This window comes from Zosterops lateralis, assembly GCF_965231275.1.
Source record: "Zosterops lateralis genome assembly, chromosome: 9".
Classification (NCBI taxonomy): Eukaryota; Metazoa; Chordata; class Aves; order Passeriformes; family Zosteropidae; genus Zosterops; species Zosterops lateralis.
Window position 1 is genome coordinate 10,534,866 of NC_139769.1, and position 15,976 is coordinate 10,550,841.

At 49.4% G+C, this 15,976-nt stretch overlaps 1 protein-coding gene across 7 annotated transcripts in view; it reads right to left on the minus strand.

Moving 5' to 3' along the window:
* Positions 1-1,656: 1,656 nt before the first annotated feature.
* The window catches only part of ST3GAL3 (ST3 beta-galactoside alpha-2,3-sialyltransferase 3), a 175,970-nt gene continuing 161,650 nt past the window's right edge, over positions 1,657-15,976 (minus strand). For all 7 annotated transcript variants that reach the window (XM_083868003.1, XM_083868001.1, XM_083868002.1 and 4 more), the window contains one exon: positions 1,657-5,916. In XM_083868003.1, coding sequence (XP_083724129.1) covers positions 5,827-5,916 — 90 coding nt within the window. In that variant the 3' untranslated portion in view covers positions 1,657-5,826. The remainder of the gene's footprint in view (positions 5,917-15,976) is intronic.

Sequence of the window (15,976 nt, forward strand, 5' to 3'; positions counted from 1 at the left end):
GGTATCCAGGAGACTTAATACAGGTGATCCCACAATATTCCCGGTCCTGTGGAAGAGGTGGTTGTGCAAAGCTTGGCCTCTGTCCTCTTCCAGGTGTGTTTCCTTCGAGGCTGCTATCCAGACACCTGGAGGCACTGTCTCCCTCCTCTGCCCTTTCTTCTTGTCCTGGGAGATGTAACCCTGCAGCTGCTGCAGCCCCACTAATGTCCTACCAGCAGCACCTCCTCCCTGTCCCACAATTGCAGTGGCATGTCCTAGCTATGTGCCTCAATTCTAGAACTCCTCTCCCCTCTTGGGCTCCCATGAGTATTGGCTCTGCCCTGGAGTGTGCTGAGCATGGGTCAGGCCGCACAGGGTACTGAGGTACTGGGGTGCAGGGCAGGGTTCCAGCTCCACAGATCTCCAGACAAGAGGGGTGACCTGCTCCCTGACTGCTGCTGGCACTGCCTGTGCCAGCCCATGCTCCTGGACCTCTGGGGCTGGGGTACCCCCAAGTGCCTTGTCTGGTCTGGAATAAGCCCCGATGAGCCAGGACCTGCTGTGACATCAGTCCTTAAAGATGCCACCCTTGCATGTGGTAGGATGGGGGTGATACAGACCAGCCAGATGGCAGGACTGAGCATGCTGTGACTGCTGTCCGAGGCCATGGCTGGGTGTGACAAAACATACGTGGGAGAGGGCTGTGACGCAGGCTGTGTCCCATCTCAGCAGTGACGTGGCTCTTTCAGGGATATCTCTGAACAAGTCTCCTTGTCTCAGCTGACCTGAACATCCCTCTGTGCCCTAGTCCCAGACTCTGTGCTCTTTTCCTCCTCAGCTCTCCAAGGCCAGGACAGGGCATGGGCCATCCCTGGGGCTGGCTCAGCCCAATGGCAGTGGTGGTCCTGCTCTTTAAATGCTGAGAAGAGAGGAGGGATGGAAGGAAGATTTGAGCCACTCCAGCATCTCCTTGAAACCTGCAACCATGCATCAGGGAGGGCTGGGCAGTTGCTTCTCTGGAGTCCCATTTGTGCTAGCAACAACCCACCCCTTGTTGTTTAGAAGCTGGGAGGTGTGGCAGACCAGTCACACACCTGGAAGTAGCCTTCCCATGCCTCCAGGCAATGGGACTGTCCCCAACATATCCTGTGGCTCTGGGAGCCTGGTGGCATCATCAGGATTTCCCTAAGGGGTTACACTCCTCCAGCTGGGACTTGGCAGGTATGAGAGCTGGTCACAGCCTCAGTTCCTGGCTTCCTAAACCATTTCCTTTTCCAAGACACTGTGGTGAGAAGGTCACTTGGCTGGACACCTGCCTTTGTCAGGGCCGCACCCAGCCCGATTGCTGCTGTGACCCTTGGCGGGAAGTCATCCTGCTGGCAGGGAGTCCCCAAGAGAGCAGTCAGTCAGTCACAGGCAGCTTGTCACAGGCAGGACGAGCTCTGATGCCTGTGCTTCCAACGTTAAATGAATCCGACCTGCAATCCCCTCTCCCACCCCTCAGAGTCACCTGCAAGGAGAAGCACAGTCCTCTCCTGTCCCCAGCACCAGGCCACTGGCATTGGCCAACTGCAGCTCCTGGCAGCTGGATTACTCTTCTGGAGTCAGCAGTGAAACCAGGCAGACGACAGCCCAAGCAGGGGAATCCCTCTGCCTCCCATAAAAAAGGCCCAAGGCAGCAGAAGAAAGAGGCCAGCCAAGCTTGTTTGATAGCTTTATTGCTTCTGTGATATGACAGAATTGATGTGACATAAGCCGGGTTGGAGGAGCCTGCAAGACTCTTACCCTCCCTGCCTAGAGGGGAAATTAAAAAAAAAAAAAATGCAGAAACTAAAACTAATTTTAAAAACTCATTGAGTTCTTGCATCTTGGCTTGGTACAGTACCGGCGAATGCACTGGCCTTTCCAAGACCCTGTGCAGGCTGTGCAAGGAGCCAGAGCTCAGAGGGGCTGGGCAGTGGCCCCAATGGAGCTCCTGCACTGAAGGGCACGTCTCTAATACTGTGAGTGACACACTTGGACCGAGAACACACGCCATGCTGGTGCCCGTGGAGCTCGGCATGGTGGCTGCCTCCCCCCCAAACACTCTGGAAGCCCTTGCTGTGCCCCGTTCTGCCCATGCCCAGTTCTCCCCATACCAAACCCAACTACCTCCATTTGACACAGACACCCCCGTCCTGACACCTTCCCCCACTGCCACCAGTGCTCACACTGAGGGGTAGCACAGCATGGCTGGGCAGGGCCTCTCTACTTCTCCCTCCAAGGAAGGAGACACTGGAAGCCCAGAGATGCTGGGATGAGGAATGCTGGGCTGCATCCCACTGCTGCCTCATGCTACCTGGCCATGGTGCTTACCTTTGGCATGTGTGAGCTTGAGGCCACAGCACGGTCAGGCCTAACAGGGTGAGCTGGTGGTGGGCGCTGCTACAAATGCACAAGCAGCCGATGGTGTGGTCAGCACAGCAGCAGCAGCTCTCTGGCAGCTCCTGTCCTCCAGAGCAGCACATGCAGGCTGCTCTGCAGCTCCCCAGATCTGCTTTCTGCACTAGCTGGAGCAAAACCCACCGTGGCCACTGGCTTGTGATCTCCCTGTGTTTCCCTGGGCTGTCTCTAGGCAGGTTCCCTGCCACCCGAGTGGCTTTTCTGCACCACAGCGCATCAGGGCACCAGGAAACCCCACTCTATATTTAGGCTGTGGAGAATTTCCTTGGGCTCTCCTTTCCAATCTGACAAGGTGAGTCACTGCAAGGGAGAGGCCAAGACTCACATCCGTCCCACTGACCCTGCCCTGACCTGTGTGCACCACTCTGAGCTGCCAGGACTGCAGCGTCTCAAGGGCGGAAGGTGGCTGCAGGTGCACATGGGGAGGCAGCCAAAAGAACAGCACCCAGGAGTAAAACCCAGTGCGGTGCACTGCTCCCGGAGCTGGAGCCCCATCACCCAGCCATGGGCTGCTCTGTGGTGTCAGTGAGCTAGAGGAGAGTCTTGGTCCCCAAATGGTCTTTCCTTTTACATGCAGGTGGTCCTGATCCACCACAGTCACTCTGAGCCATGCACTCAACTATTCAACTTGGACTCTCTGCCTGGAGACCCCTGTCAAGGTGGAGGGAAGGGCTTGGAGTCATCTCCCTGGTCTGTAGGATCAACTTCCCATCAGGACTTGTTCATGGCTGTGGTGGAGAGCTGGGATGATAGGGAAAGCTGAGCAGTGGCCATGCTGTGTCCTTAGACCTGGAGACAGTGAGTTGGAAGATAAAAGTGCCCTGTGGCTTTGTAGTGTTCAATAAACCAGTCTTGATCAAATTAATGCTGTCACAATCCTCTGTGGGGGTCCTTTCCCCAGTGGGTGAAGAGGAGCCCAGCACAGACACCAAAGGCTTTTCCCTCCTCCTTCTGGATGCAGCTGCCCACTCTGCCATCTCAGCTCACTGCAGCCCATGGATACAGCCCTAGGGCTTTCATGGCAGCTGGTGAAAGCATCAAGACAGAGAGTGGGTGTCAATCTTTCCCCAGCCACAACCTCAGCCACATCCAGACCAAGCATTCCCACTTCCAGCACGGCTGGGACTCAACAGAAGATGGCCCCGAGTCCAGGCCAACACCCAGGAACTGCAAAGGGTGTGTTGCCTGGTGAGAGCCCTGGAAATCCACTCCCGCGGACTCCTCAAGAATAAAAAACAAACTGGGAGATACTTCAAAGGAATATCTGCCATAGCATATGCTCAAAAGCCTGCTGGAAACCTCACAGAGCATCCTGACAGGAGGCATGTATGTCCCTGGGAGAATAGGGACTGCCTGGCTGGGAGGCGAGAGCAGTGGGGATGGGACATGGGAAGGGTAAAGGGAAGGAGAGCCTCTCAGCATGCCTTCTGCAGCCCAGAAGCAGCAGGATCTTTGACCTGCTCCCAGATGGCAAGGGAAACAGCAGCCACAACAAGTAGCTGGGCAGGACTTGCCCCTGAGCAAGCTCCTTGGCTACAGGCACAGCAGGCAGGAGACGCTCCTGAGGGACGCATCCCACACTGGTCTGTAAGCAGCACTCAGTCCCATGTCCTGGAAGCTGCCTCTGTCTGCAGCCTGGTCTCAAACCATTCTGTACAGTTTGCTCATCTGCCCCATGCCCAGGTCACTGCTGACCCCTCCTGCACACCCCACTGAGGGTCTCAGGTCCAAAGTCACAGTCCCTGCAAGTCAGCGGGTGCAGAGTTGGTCTAGAGGAGCCGTGTGAGCCCTGCTCTCAGCATTCCTTGCCCATGCCAGGGTCATGCTCCCTTCAGTCCAGAGCAAGGCAGACTGCAATCCTTGGGCTATGTCAGACATAGTGCCAAGACCATGAGCCCAACCCACACCCCCCGGGATCCCCCTCCACTGACCCCAGTACAGGCTGGCTGTGTGTCAGTGCCTTGACACCCAGGTACTGGGACAGTGCCTGTGGGTGCACTCCAGCCTGCTCCAGGCTAGGAGAGCACAGGAGCCACTTTCCACATGTGACTGTTCATTCCCTTGGCAATCTCCCTTCTCCCCACACTCTTCAGGTGGACAAGACCACCCTGCTGCCCTCGCACTTGGCCACGTTAATCAGTTTATTCCAGCTCCACTGAAATACGTATACAAATCAAATGTGCAAATAGTGCATCTTGGGACGGCAAAGGAAGGACGTGCTCCTGAGAGTAGGAGGAGCAGCAGTGCCAGAGCAGCACAGGAGGAGCTTGGAAATAGAGTGAGCAGGGGCCAAACAGAGGGTGAGAGTTCCCATCAGGTTCCATGATCAATGAGGTCACACGTCGCTTAAATAGGGAACATGATTGGGTCTGGAACGTAAAACAAACATCTTCAGCAGTCTGCTCTCAAACTGTAAAGCTTGAGATCTCTGCTCAAGATCTGACCTCCTTCTAAAGAATAAATTACTCCCCTCCCACACAAAACCAAAGTGAGATGCTGTCCAGAAACAGTGACACCAGTCTGCACGGACTCCACAGGGGCCCTGCACAGCAGGCACAAACCAAGAGATCCGAAAGCCTTGAGCACAATGGGGCAGGCTCCTCTGCATCGTGACAGGCAGGAAGGTGGGGAGGGTCTGCTGTAGGCAGAGAAAGCCACCAGCTCCCTGCTCCACCTCGGGGTCAGGGCAGAGGCAGAGCAAATGGCTATGAAAAAAACAGCCAAGTCAGTGGCTGCTGCTGTTGCTGCCTCTGTGGAGGAAGTGAGGAAAAATGCAGAAAAACAAACCCATGCTCATCTCCATCCAGAAGCTCCAAGTGGAGAATAAGAGGAAGCCATTATTCTCCCTTTGAATTGTAGCAGCACCAATGACACCAAAGTTTTGGATGGATTTGTTTTCCTGGGGAAAGGTCTGAGGCCGGTGACAATGCAGATGGAGCATGAAGAGGCCAGGTTTTTCGCAGGGCTGTGCACAAGCAGACTTTGCCTTGTACCTTGGTATTTCTAGTATGGTTCCAGCAGAGTCTTTTAAAAAATAATACTTTGTACATTCAGGCTTTGCTGCCTTGGGGCAGCATCACCTCCCATTTGGCACTAATAATTTTATTCACAAACCTTTCTTCTCTCTCCTGAGTCTTTCCTGTCTAATTCAGGATGCAGAAGATCTGTCTGCAATGCAGAGTTCAAGAACTGTCCTCTCAGCCCCTTGCCCACCTCCTGCCAGGTCTAGGCCTGGAGGTGGGAGCTGTAACCCTCGTGCAGACTGGCAAAAGGGTCTTCCCAGAGCACCTGGGCATCTCTGCGCATCTTCAGTGAGGTGGGATTCTTGCAGGGGGCTGCCAGTGCCTGCTCCCAGAGCTGCAGTGTGTCTTCATCTCCTCCCTAGGATGCTGTGGCTGCAGCCACTCAGATCCCACTGGTTAGGTCAGTGATGACTCGGGCTTTCACCAGCTTTCTCAGGAATTCCTTCTCCCGCTGGATGTTGTGCGTCCAGGACTGGAAGAAAATGAGAGAGACAGGAGGTCAGCAACTGCCCTAGCCAAGTATGCTCCTGTCCCTCATGCTTGGAAGACTGTGCAGGACACAGATGCTGCTGTAGATCAGAAGAGCCCTTGCACACCAAGGATCTTCTCTTACATAAAGCTGACACAGCAGGGTCAGACCCGTGTACCTGAGGTAGAAGGTTTACCCATGGGCTGGGGGAAGTTTTTTGGCATGGGCTGGGATCACAGCACCTGCCATCACTCCCCTGTGCTGGGACTATTGAAGCACTAAATGCAAGCAGGAAGTGGTTTGTCACACCATGGAGCCCAAACAGAGCAGGGAAAAGCAACTTTCCCCAAAATCTACCAACAGGACAAGAATCAGAGTACATGATTTTGGCACAGTGCTCTGGTCAACAGGTAATCTGAGCTCTAAATACAATCTGGATCACGACAAAATCACTCTACAGGAGCCTCCCTGAAATGGCCTCAAACCATTAAAGCATCAGCCCCATGAGCCCACTGAGGGCACTCTGTCACAGGTATCGAAATCTACTTTACCCACTGCCAAACTGTGGGTACCTGCCTGCAAAGCACTGGTTGTATACATCATGCACAATACGCATGTGGCTCTCCTGTCATCCTGCTTGTCCTGCCCTGTCCTTTCTGGGACAAGCAGCTCTCAGCCATGACTGCTGTGTGGCACTGACAGCCTCAGGCATGACATACACACAGTGAGCTGACAAGAGGTTCAAGGCACTGAAAGTCCTTCTCTAGATCTCCAGCATATTTTGGAATTATCTTTCTTGCTGCTACTGCACATTCACAAGCCACATCCATCCCCTCAGTGCACAGGAATGACAACAGTTAAAACTGCTAAAGAAACTTCAGGCAGGTATTACCTTGTAACCTGTGTTCAAAAGAAGTCTTTGACTTTCTCTGCTTCCAGTGACACAGTTACCTGAATGCTGGAAAGGCTACACAACTATTGGGAAGAGGACCACACATGAGAACCGTGTTGGTGGTCTTTGGGACTCTGGAAATGCATAAGGCCCTGTCTCTAAACTAAAAAGATGCTGCCCCAAAACAACTCAGTGCTTGGCTTCAGCTAACGTAAAAGCAGAAACTGAAAAGTGTCACTGGGAATAAGGGTTACAAAGCCTTGTAAAAGTAAAAAAATCATCAGCTCTAGAAAGCAGCAGTGGGAACGATGATGGCACAGAGAGAGCTGGGAGAGCAGGGCTGAGTGTGTGTTGGAGCCAGAGAGCCAGGATCCCCCAATGTGCTGGAAACAGTTCCACATGTGTCATGTCAGCTGTGGGCCCTGGGCTTGGCCCGTGCCATGCCCCAGTGTCACTTCTGCCAACACAGCCCCTTGCTAGGAAGACTCAGCCCTGGCAGAGGCTGAGTGTGGGTGAGCCCCTGCCCACAGGCAGCCAGCACTGCCTGCTGGCACAGAGGCCATGCTGGGACACCACTGTGTCAGTGCATTCACTTGCTTCTGGCAGGGCTTGTTGTTGAAAGCTGCCTGAAGCATCAGGAGCCTGATATCTCATAGCACTATCTGAGCCCTCCTCCACACCTTTCAGCCTCATCACACAGTGTGAGAAGCCAACTGGTTTCAGCCAGGACAACCATTCATGCTTGTGTTTTTTGTACAGATGAACTGGGGAGGCAGCCACTTGTAGGCAAACTCAAACCACCTAAAATGTCACCTCAGGCCACGTGCAAGTGTCTTATCTGATGGCAAGAGGAAATCCGCTTTGTGAAAAGTACAAGGAATTTAAGTCCAGGAGGTAGATAACAAAACTTTGGGTGGTACAATTGCAGTTTCTCACATTACAGCTAGGTCTGGCTCCAGCCCTCACCACAAAGCTGCTGGCAAGACCTACCGACCTGTGTTTGTTCAGCATCCAGGCTGCTTTATACCCCAGGCACTGCCACTAACTCCTTTTTACAAGCAGACAGTCACACAAAAGGCAATTCAGCCTCCCACCTCATTAATGGATCTTGGTGATGTCCACATCAGTACTCTCTAATGTTTTGTGGTTAATGTAAGCCCACAGAGGAAGAGGTTCCCTCATGAGAGCAGGCTTTCATCCCTCTCAAAGAGAACTATCAGGGCACTCAGTGTGGTGCTGCTCCCCCATTGCCCGACAGCAGCTTGGGCAGGAGGGATGAGGCATGTCTTCAACACCAGCTCCGGTTACTGATTACAGGAGAGGGACTCACTCACCCCACTGACAGACAGAGCTGATCAGACGAAGGAAGCTGCAGCATTCCAGCGCTAGCAGTGGCAGTGGGGACAAGAGCCAGACAAGTTTTCTCAAAACTGACAGGAAAGCAGGCACCTCAGTCCCATTGTTCCGTCAGGAAAAGGCAACAAAATACACCCTAAACCCCAGAAGGTTTCAGGGTGTATACACCTTAAATAGCACACAGTGCCAGCAGAAAACTCCAGCTCTTTTCTTGTCAAGTTGCACCTCAAAGTCAGTGATGGAGCAGTTTGGAGCATTCACTGTCACATCCACCTTCCTGTCCCTGCACATCACCACCACTGCTGCAACCTGGAAGACTGACTCTGCCCTCTCTCTCCTCTGCTGCTCACATCCAATGCAACTTCCACTTGTGGAATCAAACAGGCTGCTTGCCTGAGCCCATGGCTGGAGTAACGAATTTTGAGAGTTCCAACAGGAACATCCCAGGAGGCTCCATTCTTGTTCTCCAGGGATCAGGCTAGGATTTCCCGTGCTTTGGGTCTCTCTCTGAGTAGTGGACATTTGCTCTTCCCAGTGGAGAGAGAAGCAGAAGGAGCAGAGTTACTCTGTTTCGGAGCAGAGTGCCAGAGCACTGTTGCGGCTGTTCATCCCAGGGATGTGGCAGTGGCTCTGAGCGCTTGGTCACAGTTATTAGATGAAAATTTATCATCAGTTAAAGCCACCTTTCAGGGTTATGCAAATGCAGCAGCCAGCCCCAAACCACCTATCCTTTTTATCTTGACAATTCCACAAAGAAGCACAAAACATCATCTGTCATTTCAAGAAAAGCCAAGTAGAATATTTTAAGCCCAAGCTGGTTGGTTTCAGAGACCAACCAGTGAAGAAGGTAAACTCCTCGTCTGTAATCAATTACAATCAGGGACTGCTCAGCTTCAAACCACATTAGTCTTATCAAGCATGTTGCAATTAAAATACAGGAAGCCCAAATTAGAGAGAGTGAAGTCAATGAGGAATGCATTCAGGCAAAACAGCAAGTTGTAGAGAAGGAGTTTTCTCAGTTCTGTTACATTCTCTGTATTTCTGCATGTCAGCAGCACTTCTCCACAAAAACCTGCACAGGAACCACAGCAGAGCAAGACGCACTACTTCACTGGCAATAGTCAGTTTCCAGTCTCCTCCAGTGCTAATTTATCTTTGTCTTTAACTGCCTTGTCTCTAGAGCTGCTTAATTTTTATCATCAGATTGCCCCAGTCTGCTTGAACCCCCTTGGGATTCAGATGTACTGAAACAAAAAAGATGGCTGGGCACCCTCATCTTCTTGTCTTTAGGGGATTTATTCACAGCTCCTTTATGCCCAGTCATTCTTATATCAACTTTAAATTTCAAACAGCTGTTTTCACTCCTGCTTACTCTTAATACATAGAGAGGGAGAAACTGTATCTCTTTTCAGTCTTCATTTTACCAAGTTAAGCAAGCATTGTCTTTCTTCTACCAAAACAAGATGCTCGTTTACACCATGAAGACTGGAAAATCTCACAGAATTTTAGTAGCTCCTTCTGTCCTTATTTACTTCTCATGAACTAGAAAAAAAGGCTCACCAGTTCCTCATGCAGAGGCAATTCCCACACTTGACAAGAAGTCCTTTCCGCTAGTCTTTCCAGAGCTGTATTTGTCTCTTTTTCCCAGTAACAGTCTGGCAGCCTGAATTATTCTGTGATTCATTTGTACCTATCTAAGCACTTTCCTCCTCTGCCATTGCCAAACAATGCCATCCCAGTCAAAATGTCTGTTATTGCCCCAAATAGCATGACCTCCCAGTCATACTCTTAGGTTTCATGCCACCCAGTTCACTCCTCAAGGTGCTCATGGCCTTCCTGGATGGTATTTTGATCCTCCCTTGTATTGACCACACCTGGTTTTGTCTCATCACAAATTCCACTTGCACACCATTGCCTTCTGTGCCAAAAATCATTAAAGCAAACACTAAACATGACCTCCTGCAGAGGAACTCCCAGCTGTCTATTCAGTGCTGCTTTTTGTGTTCTCTCTTAGAGAGACTATTCATGTACAGGTGTTGCACCAAACTGTGGCTTCTGAAGCTTAACTAATAATATCTCACACAGCACAGGATTGCATGCTCAACTGAACTTCTGGCAGGCGGGACTACTACACTTCCTCTGTCCCAAGAATGAATTTTTAAAAATCAAATAAAGATAAAAAAATCAGTTTTTGTAACCTGCCTTTGGTAAATTCATGTTGTGTTTGCTTTCAGAATTTAATTATTATTTGATTTAAACTCTGCTCTGAAGTTCTGAATATTACCTCTGAGGTTAGTTTAAGAGTTCTGAATTTGACAAGATTATTTTCCTTCACTTGCTCCCATACTCACCTCAACCGCCAAAACAACAACAACAACAACAACAACAACAACAACAACAACAACAACAACAACAACAACAAAAAAAAAAAAAAAAAACCACACCAAAAACAAAACAACACCACCAAAAGGGAAAAAGAGGTATTATGTCCACTACAAGCTAATCCTGTGGAACCTGATAGATTTATTGTGGACATTTTCCTCTGGACTTGCAGCTTAATTGGCTCAAAGTGGAACAGAGATCTCTTGGGCTCTCACACCTACTGCATTAGTTTCAACAGCTTTTGCCTTTCAGTGCTGACCCAGTAATTCAGTAATTTTCGTTTTCTGTGAACTTCTCACCATAAGTGACCCTTTCCCTCACATTCATTATATCATCCTGATAAAGGTAATATATATATTCATGTGGTTCCTACTTTAATTCTTCTGCTTCCTTCTCCTCTCTGGATGTTAGTCTTGATAATTCTTTCCTTGCTTCCTTATTAATTGTTTGTCAGTTATACTGTTCAGTATTTGCTAATTTTCCTTTGCAACATCTAATTGAACTTGACTTTTGCCAGTTTCTACTTTATCTCTGTCCCTTCCAGCCATCAGGAGTGAAGTCTTCTGATGCTCTTTCTCACTCCTCTGTTACTTGTAACACCACTTTGAAACAGTTCTTTAGAAGTTATATTTACAACTTTTTTCTGCCAGTTTCCCTCTTGCTGCAAATATGAATTGCAGATATTTATTGTACTTTCACAAACAAGACCTCAAGACTACAATGAGTCCATGAGCTCTTCAGTGAATCTGCTTTTAGTAGCCCATTCTCCAAGGCTAGGCCTAAATTCAGAGAGGTCAGAGTATGTTTACTGAGCACCCCACCACCACTGCTGAGTCTATATACAGCCCTGTTTATCAAGCTCCCTCCTTTCAGGAGCAAAATCTGAGTTTTGTCATCCCTTCTGTTGACTTTCCATTTAATTTAACCATGAAGGCACTTGATCAAAGGCTAAAATGTCCCTCTGCAAGGTCTTCATACATGCTAAAACCAGCTGTTAAAGGACCACAGCTCTTCTTGTGCCCTCTCAGCTGGTGAAAAGAGCTGTTCCAGCCACTGTGTCTGAGAATACCTGGGCTCTCCTTTTGACAGTCCTACTGTACATCCATGACAGTTCCATTTCTGGGGGCACCCAGCACCCTACAGACATCTGTGTTCGGTGATGGAGTCAGCAGCTAGACTCCAGCACACTTCTATAGATCTTTTACTGCCTTCTCCTACATACATCTTGTCCAAATTCCAATTCTGTTTTTGTGCATTCTACAGCCATACCTTCCTTGCTGTTCTTAGTGCACAGTGATATCCTGAGTGCCATGGTAATACTGTCCTTCTGAACAAGGCAATACCTGTGCTCTGGTCAGGGCTGCTATTCCAACAATCTTTTCCAGATTTCTGTTATATAGACACACAGTCCTTATGCATAGGAACAGCATGTGAGGCCTTTGCTCAGCCCCAACTCTGTCAAACAGGTGGCTTTTAAACAAAGACAAAAATGTATAAACTTCATCAGTCATCACTGCCGGCCCCAAGAAAAAGCACTGCCCTTTCAGAGGTGCCCCTGCCCCAGCCCCTAACCTCCCCCTCAAAAGCTGACCTCCATTTCAGTCTGCACCACTCCTTGTACTGCAATCACAATTCATCAGCCAGGCTCCAATAGCCATGTTTTCAGTCTATAAATCACCACGCCAGACATCTGCCCGGCTTTCAAAGGAGTTTTGTTCTTCTTGCTGGCTACCACAAACTTTAAGGTACTTGGAAGCCTGAAGCAGCCCTACCACCCCCTCCCAAACAACTTGTGTTGATTTAAAATGCAAAAGGCGGCTTCACAGAGAGAGCCCAGATGATGATAAAGCACTATTGTTTGTGCCTTTATGGTTCAGGACTCCAAACTCGATGTTTGCGGATTATTCTGAGAGGTAGCTGCTGTCGGGGAGAGACAGAGACAAAGCTGTGTGTCACTGCATGCTGCAGGCCACCTCCCCTGGCCCTTGTGACAGCCCTTACACAGCCTGAATGAGAAGTGTTACAAGATGGTGTCCTCGGCATCCCACAAAGACCTGCTGGGGAAGGGGGCAGTGATCAGAAAGAAGCCATCAAAGGCTGCCAGGCCACCTCCCCCTCAGGTCAGGCAATGAGTCACCGAGGTGCTGGACACAGCTGTATCAAAGGAGCTGACACCTCCAACAGCAGGGCTGGTGCTTGACCTGCCTCTACAGTAAAAAGGAAACTCGCCAGCAGCTCCGCTGTGGGACACAAATGCTGCAGACAGGCTCTGGATGAGCAAGGGTGGCTTTTAACCATGAATTGCCCTTTTTACCAATCCTAAGTGTGTCTGTGGCAGTCTGCAGCCAGCTGCTGAGAAGACAGCCCAGGATGCTTCTAGTATGGCATCTGAGATAACTCCTTGCTCGCATTCTTGCTCCTGCAAGAAATGACCAGGGGACAGCTCACCTCTGGATCATGAGGCTTGGGAAGACTGTGTGCTGGGGCAGAGCAGAGCACATGGAGGAGGGATGCTGGGAGCCTGTCTTGTGCTTCGTTCCCATGATTTAGCACAGCCCCCTGCTCTCTCAGTTTCATAAGCTCCTTACGGATCTGTTTTTACTATTCTAAACAGTCACTTTCCCATCCTTAAATAATTTCTATTTCACTCTATTTTAAAATTATTCCTTTTCCTCACCACCATTTCAATGTTTCTTTCACTATGTTCCCAGTGGGTCTGACACTTCTACATTAATAGAAGACAGTGACCTGTGATAAAAATACATTTTTATGGAGTGCTTGGACAGGAAGCATTACAGGACCTGAGCAAGACATAAAAATACAATAAACTATATGAAAATCCAACTCCAATAGATTCATTGCCATGAAAACAGAAACAAGTGAGCAGATACCTTGGCAAAGACTCAAATTTTTGTACAGCAGTCATGGAAGCAGGCAAGGGACAAAAGCTGTTGCAAAGTTACTTGGAACATGGAAAATAAACTGAAAAAAAAAAACTGAACAGAGATTACACACTTGGACATTCTGCATTTTGTAAGCTAAAATAAAGAGATGGGATAAGAGCTGAAAAATCACCTGTGAGAGTTTATAGCACTGGGTCTGTTGGGCACTGGAGTCCCAGTAACAGATCAGAGAACAAAGTTTGTCTTGACACCACCCAGAAATCTGCTGAAGTGCAGGCCAGGAGTCTGTACCCCAGCCATGACAGGGAGAAGTTGAAAGAACAGCGGAGAAGGTGCTGGACAGAAGAACTGGCCTTGAGGTACAGTTTTAATGGCATTGATTTTCCAGCTCACACCTGAAACTGAAAGCACCACCCCAGTGTGCTTCCAGCTCTCCAGAGCACACTGAGGAACAGAAAAGGGTCTTCTCCACCAGCTCTGCCTGGACATACCCTGGCCAGAATACACTGAGCTACCCAGGAGAGAGAGTAAAGAAGCTATCCAGTACTAAATTGGAGAAATTAACTCTGATGAGGATCCCCAAGCACAGGAGAATCCATACATGTCTGCAGCCATACCACTGAACTGAGTCCAAGACCATACACTTCTCCTTGACTTTTAACACTGATCAAGCTCCAGTGCATCTGCCTCCTTGCAGAGCTTCTTCTTCTGAGGCAGGAAATGCCTGCACAGCCCTCAGGAGTTGGAGATCCTGGAAGACTTAGTGCAAGCAGCTGGCTTCTGTGGTAGCAATAGCAGCACAATCTCAGACCTTGAGAGCTTTAACTCCTGTGGGGAAAGTACAGGCTGAACTAAACTATGGACTGGGAATGCCTGTTTCTCCTTCAGGAAATTCAGCTGCCAGTGCCACAGAGCAATAGGAAAAATCAGATTCATTTCCACAGAGATTTTATCACCTCAGTCTTGGCATGGGAGAGGCATCTCCACCCAGCTGTGAGCAAGTGAGTGCATTTTGCTGGCTTTTTTATGTAATCAGAACAAATTGCTTAGAGATGAGTCACAGGGTTTCAAGGGTGTCCAGAGAGATGTCAAGCAGCCTCAAGTGTAAATCAGTGACACACCTTGCTGAGAGGACTCCTGCTCACCAGCAGGCCCATTTTCCCTGCAGATAGCAGGCAAGAGAAGGGACTTGAGGGATATTACCCAACAGGCTCCCACAATCCACACACACATGTGTGGCATCTCCAGACCCAGGACACTGCTGGTGTTTACATTTCCTCTGTAAAGACAGTGATGTTTTCAGGGTGGAGCTGGAGTGCTTCCCTGCAGCTGCTTTCTAGGCTTAAACATTGAAGATTTTAAGATATTCAGGCTGGAGGAGCTTGGCAGTCATTGAAGAGATCTGAACTTCAGAAATAGAGGTTCTGCCCCACCAAAGCCTGGTCAAACTGCAGGGGTTCCTACATGGGATGTTCATGGTGGTGGAACAGCTGCATCCCATTGCAGTTGTTCCAGTGCTGTGATGATGCTATTTAAGCAAACCTGTTCCATTCCCCTGCCCAGAAATGAACATTCCAGCCTCCATGGGTCTGCAGGCCAGAGGACAAAGATGATACTTGCATAATTTCAAGGCATAGCCTGCTTTAGTGGCTCCTTTAGAGGCTGAAATGTAAAGGAGGACCAGGAAGAACTAGGCCTGGACACAATCCCAGAGGTCCAAAGTAACACAGAGCAAAATCCTGTGGATGTTCTTGGACCTTTGGGTGTCAGAGCAGATGGAACAGACAACAACCTTGGTGGAGCTTGGTTTTGGGTCAGTCTTCTTTCACTAATGCCAAGGGCAAGGTTTGACACAAGGTACCAGTACAGGCCATCCTCCCAGTTTGCAAGCTGTGTGCAGGTCTTCCAGTCTGGAGTGGAGCAAATCTCTATTTCTGCATCCTTTGAAGGGAACTGCAGAAGACAGAATCCAGTTATTATGCCCTTCACCTTTCAAATTCACCCTCAGATGACTAACAATTACCAGCTACCATTAATATTAAATAGGAGAGAAAGAAATGTGATCCTCTCTTCGCTCTTCACATTCCACAATATCACAAACAATTTGTCATATTGGGAGGGGCAGAGGCAGGAGGAGCATTAATTATTGATACTTGGGAACAGATGGCTTTTCTTATACCAGAGCAATGAAATGTAAGAGGAGCCTGTGGGTGAGGATGTGAGCATTAGATGGGCAGACATATATCAGGTAACCAGCCTTCAAGTGGAACAGGAACCTTCCTTCTAGAACCAGCTCTGCTGGGATGCAGAACTCTCAACAACAGCCCCGGCTGCAGAAACAAATCCACTGACATCTGATTTACAGAGGCTTCACCAGAATCTTTCAGCGCTCCCTCACCTCTGTACAGAACATCCTGGACATGATGACTGATGGCTTCCAGACAGCAGAGGCCTGGCAAATCAGGCACCAACTGCTCTCTCTAGGAGGCTTTACTGGTTGCATTTCACATGTTCATCCTCATCTGTCCTG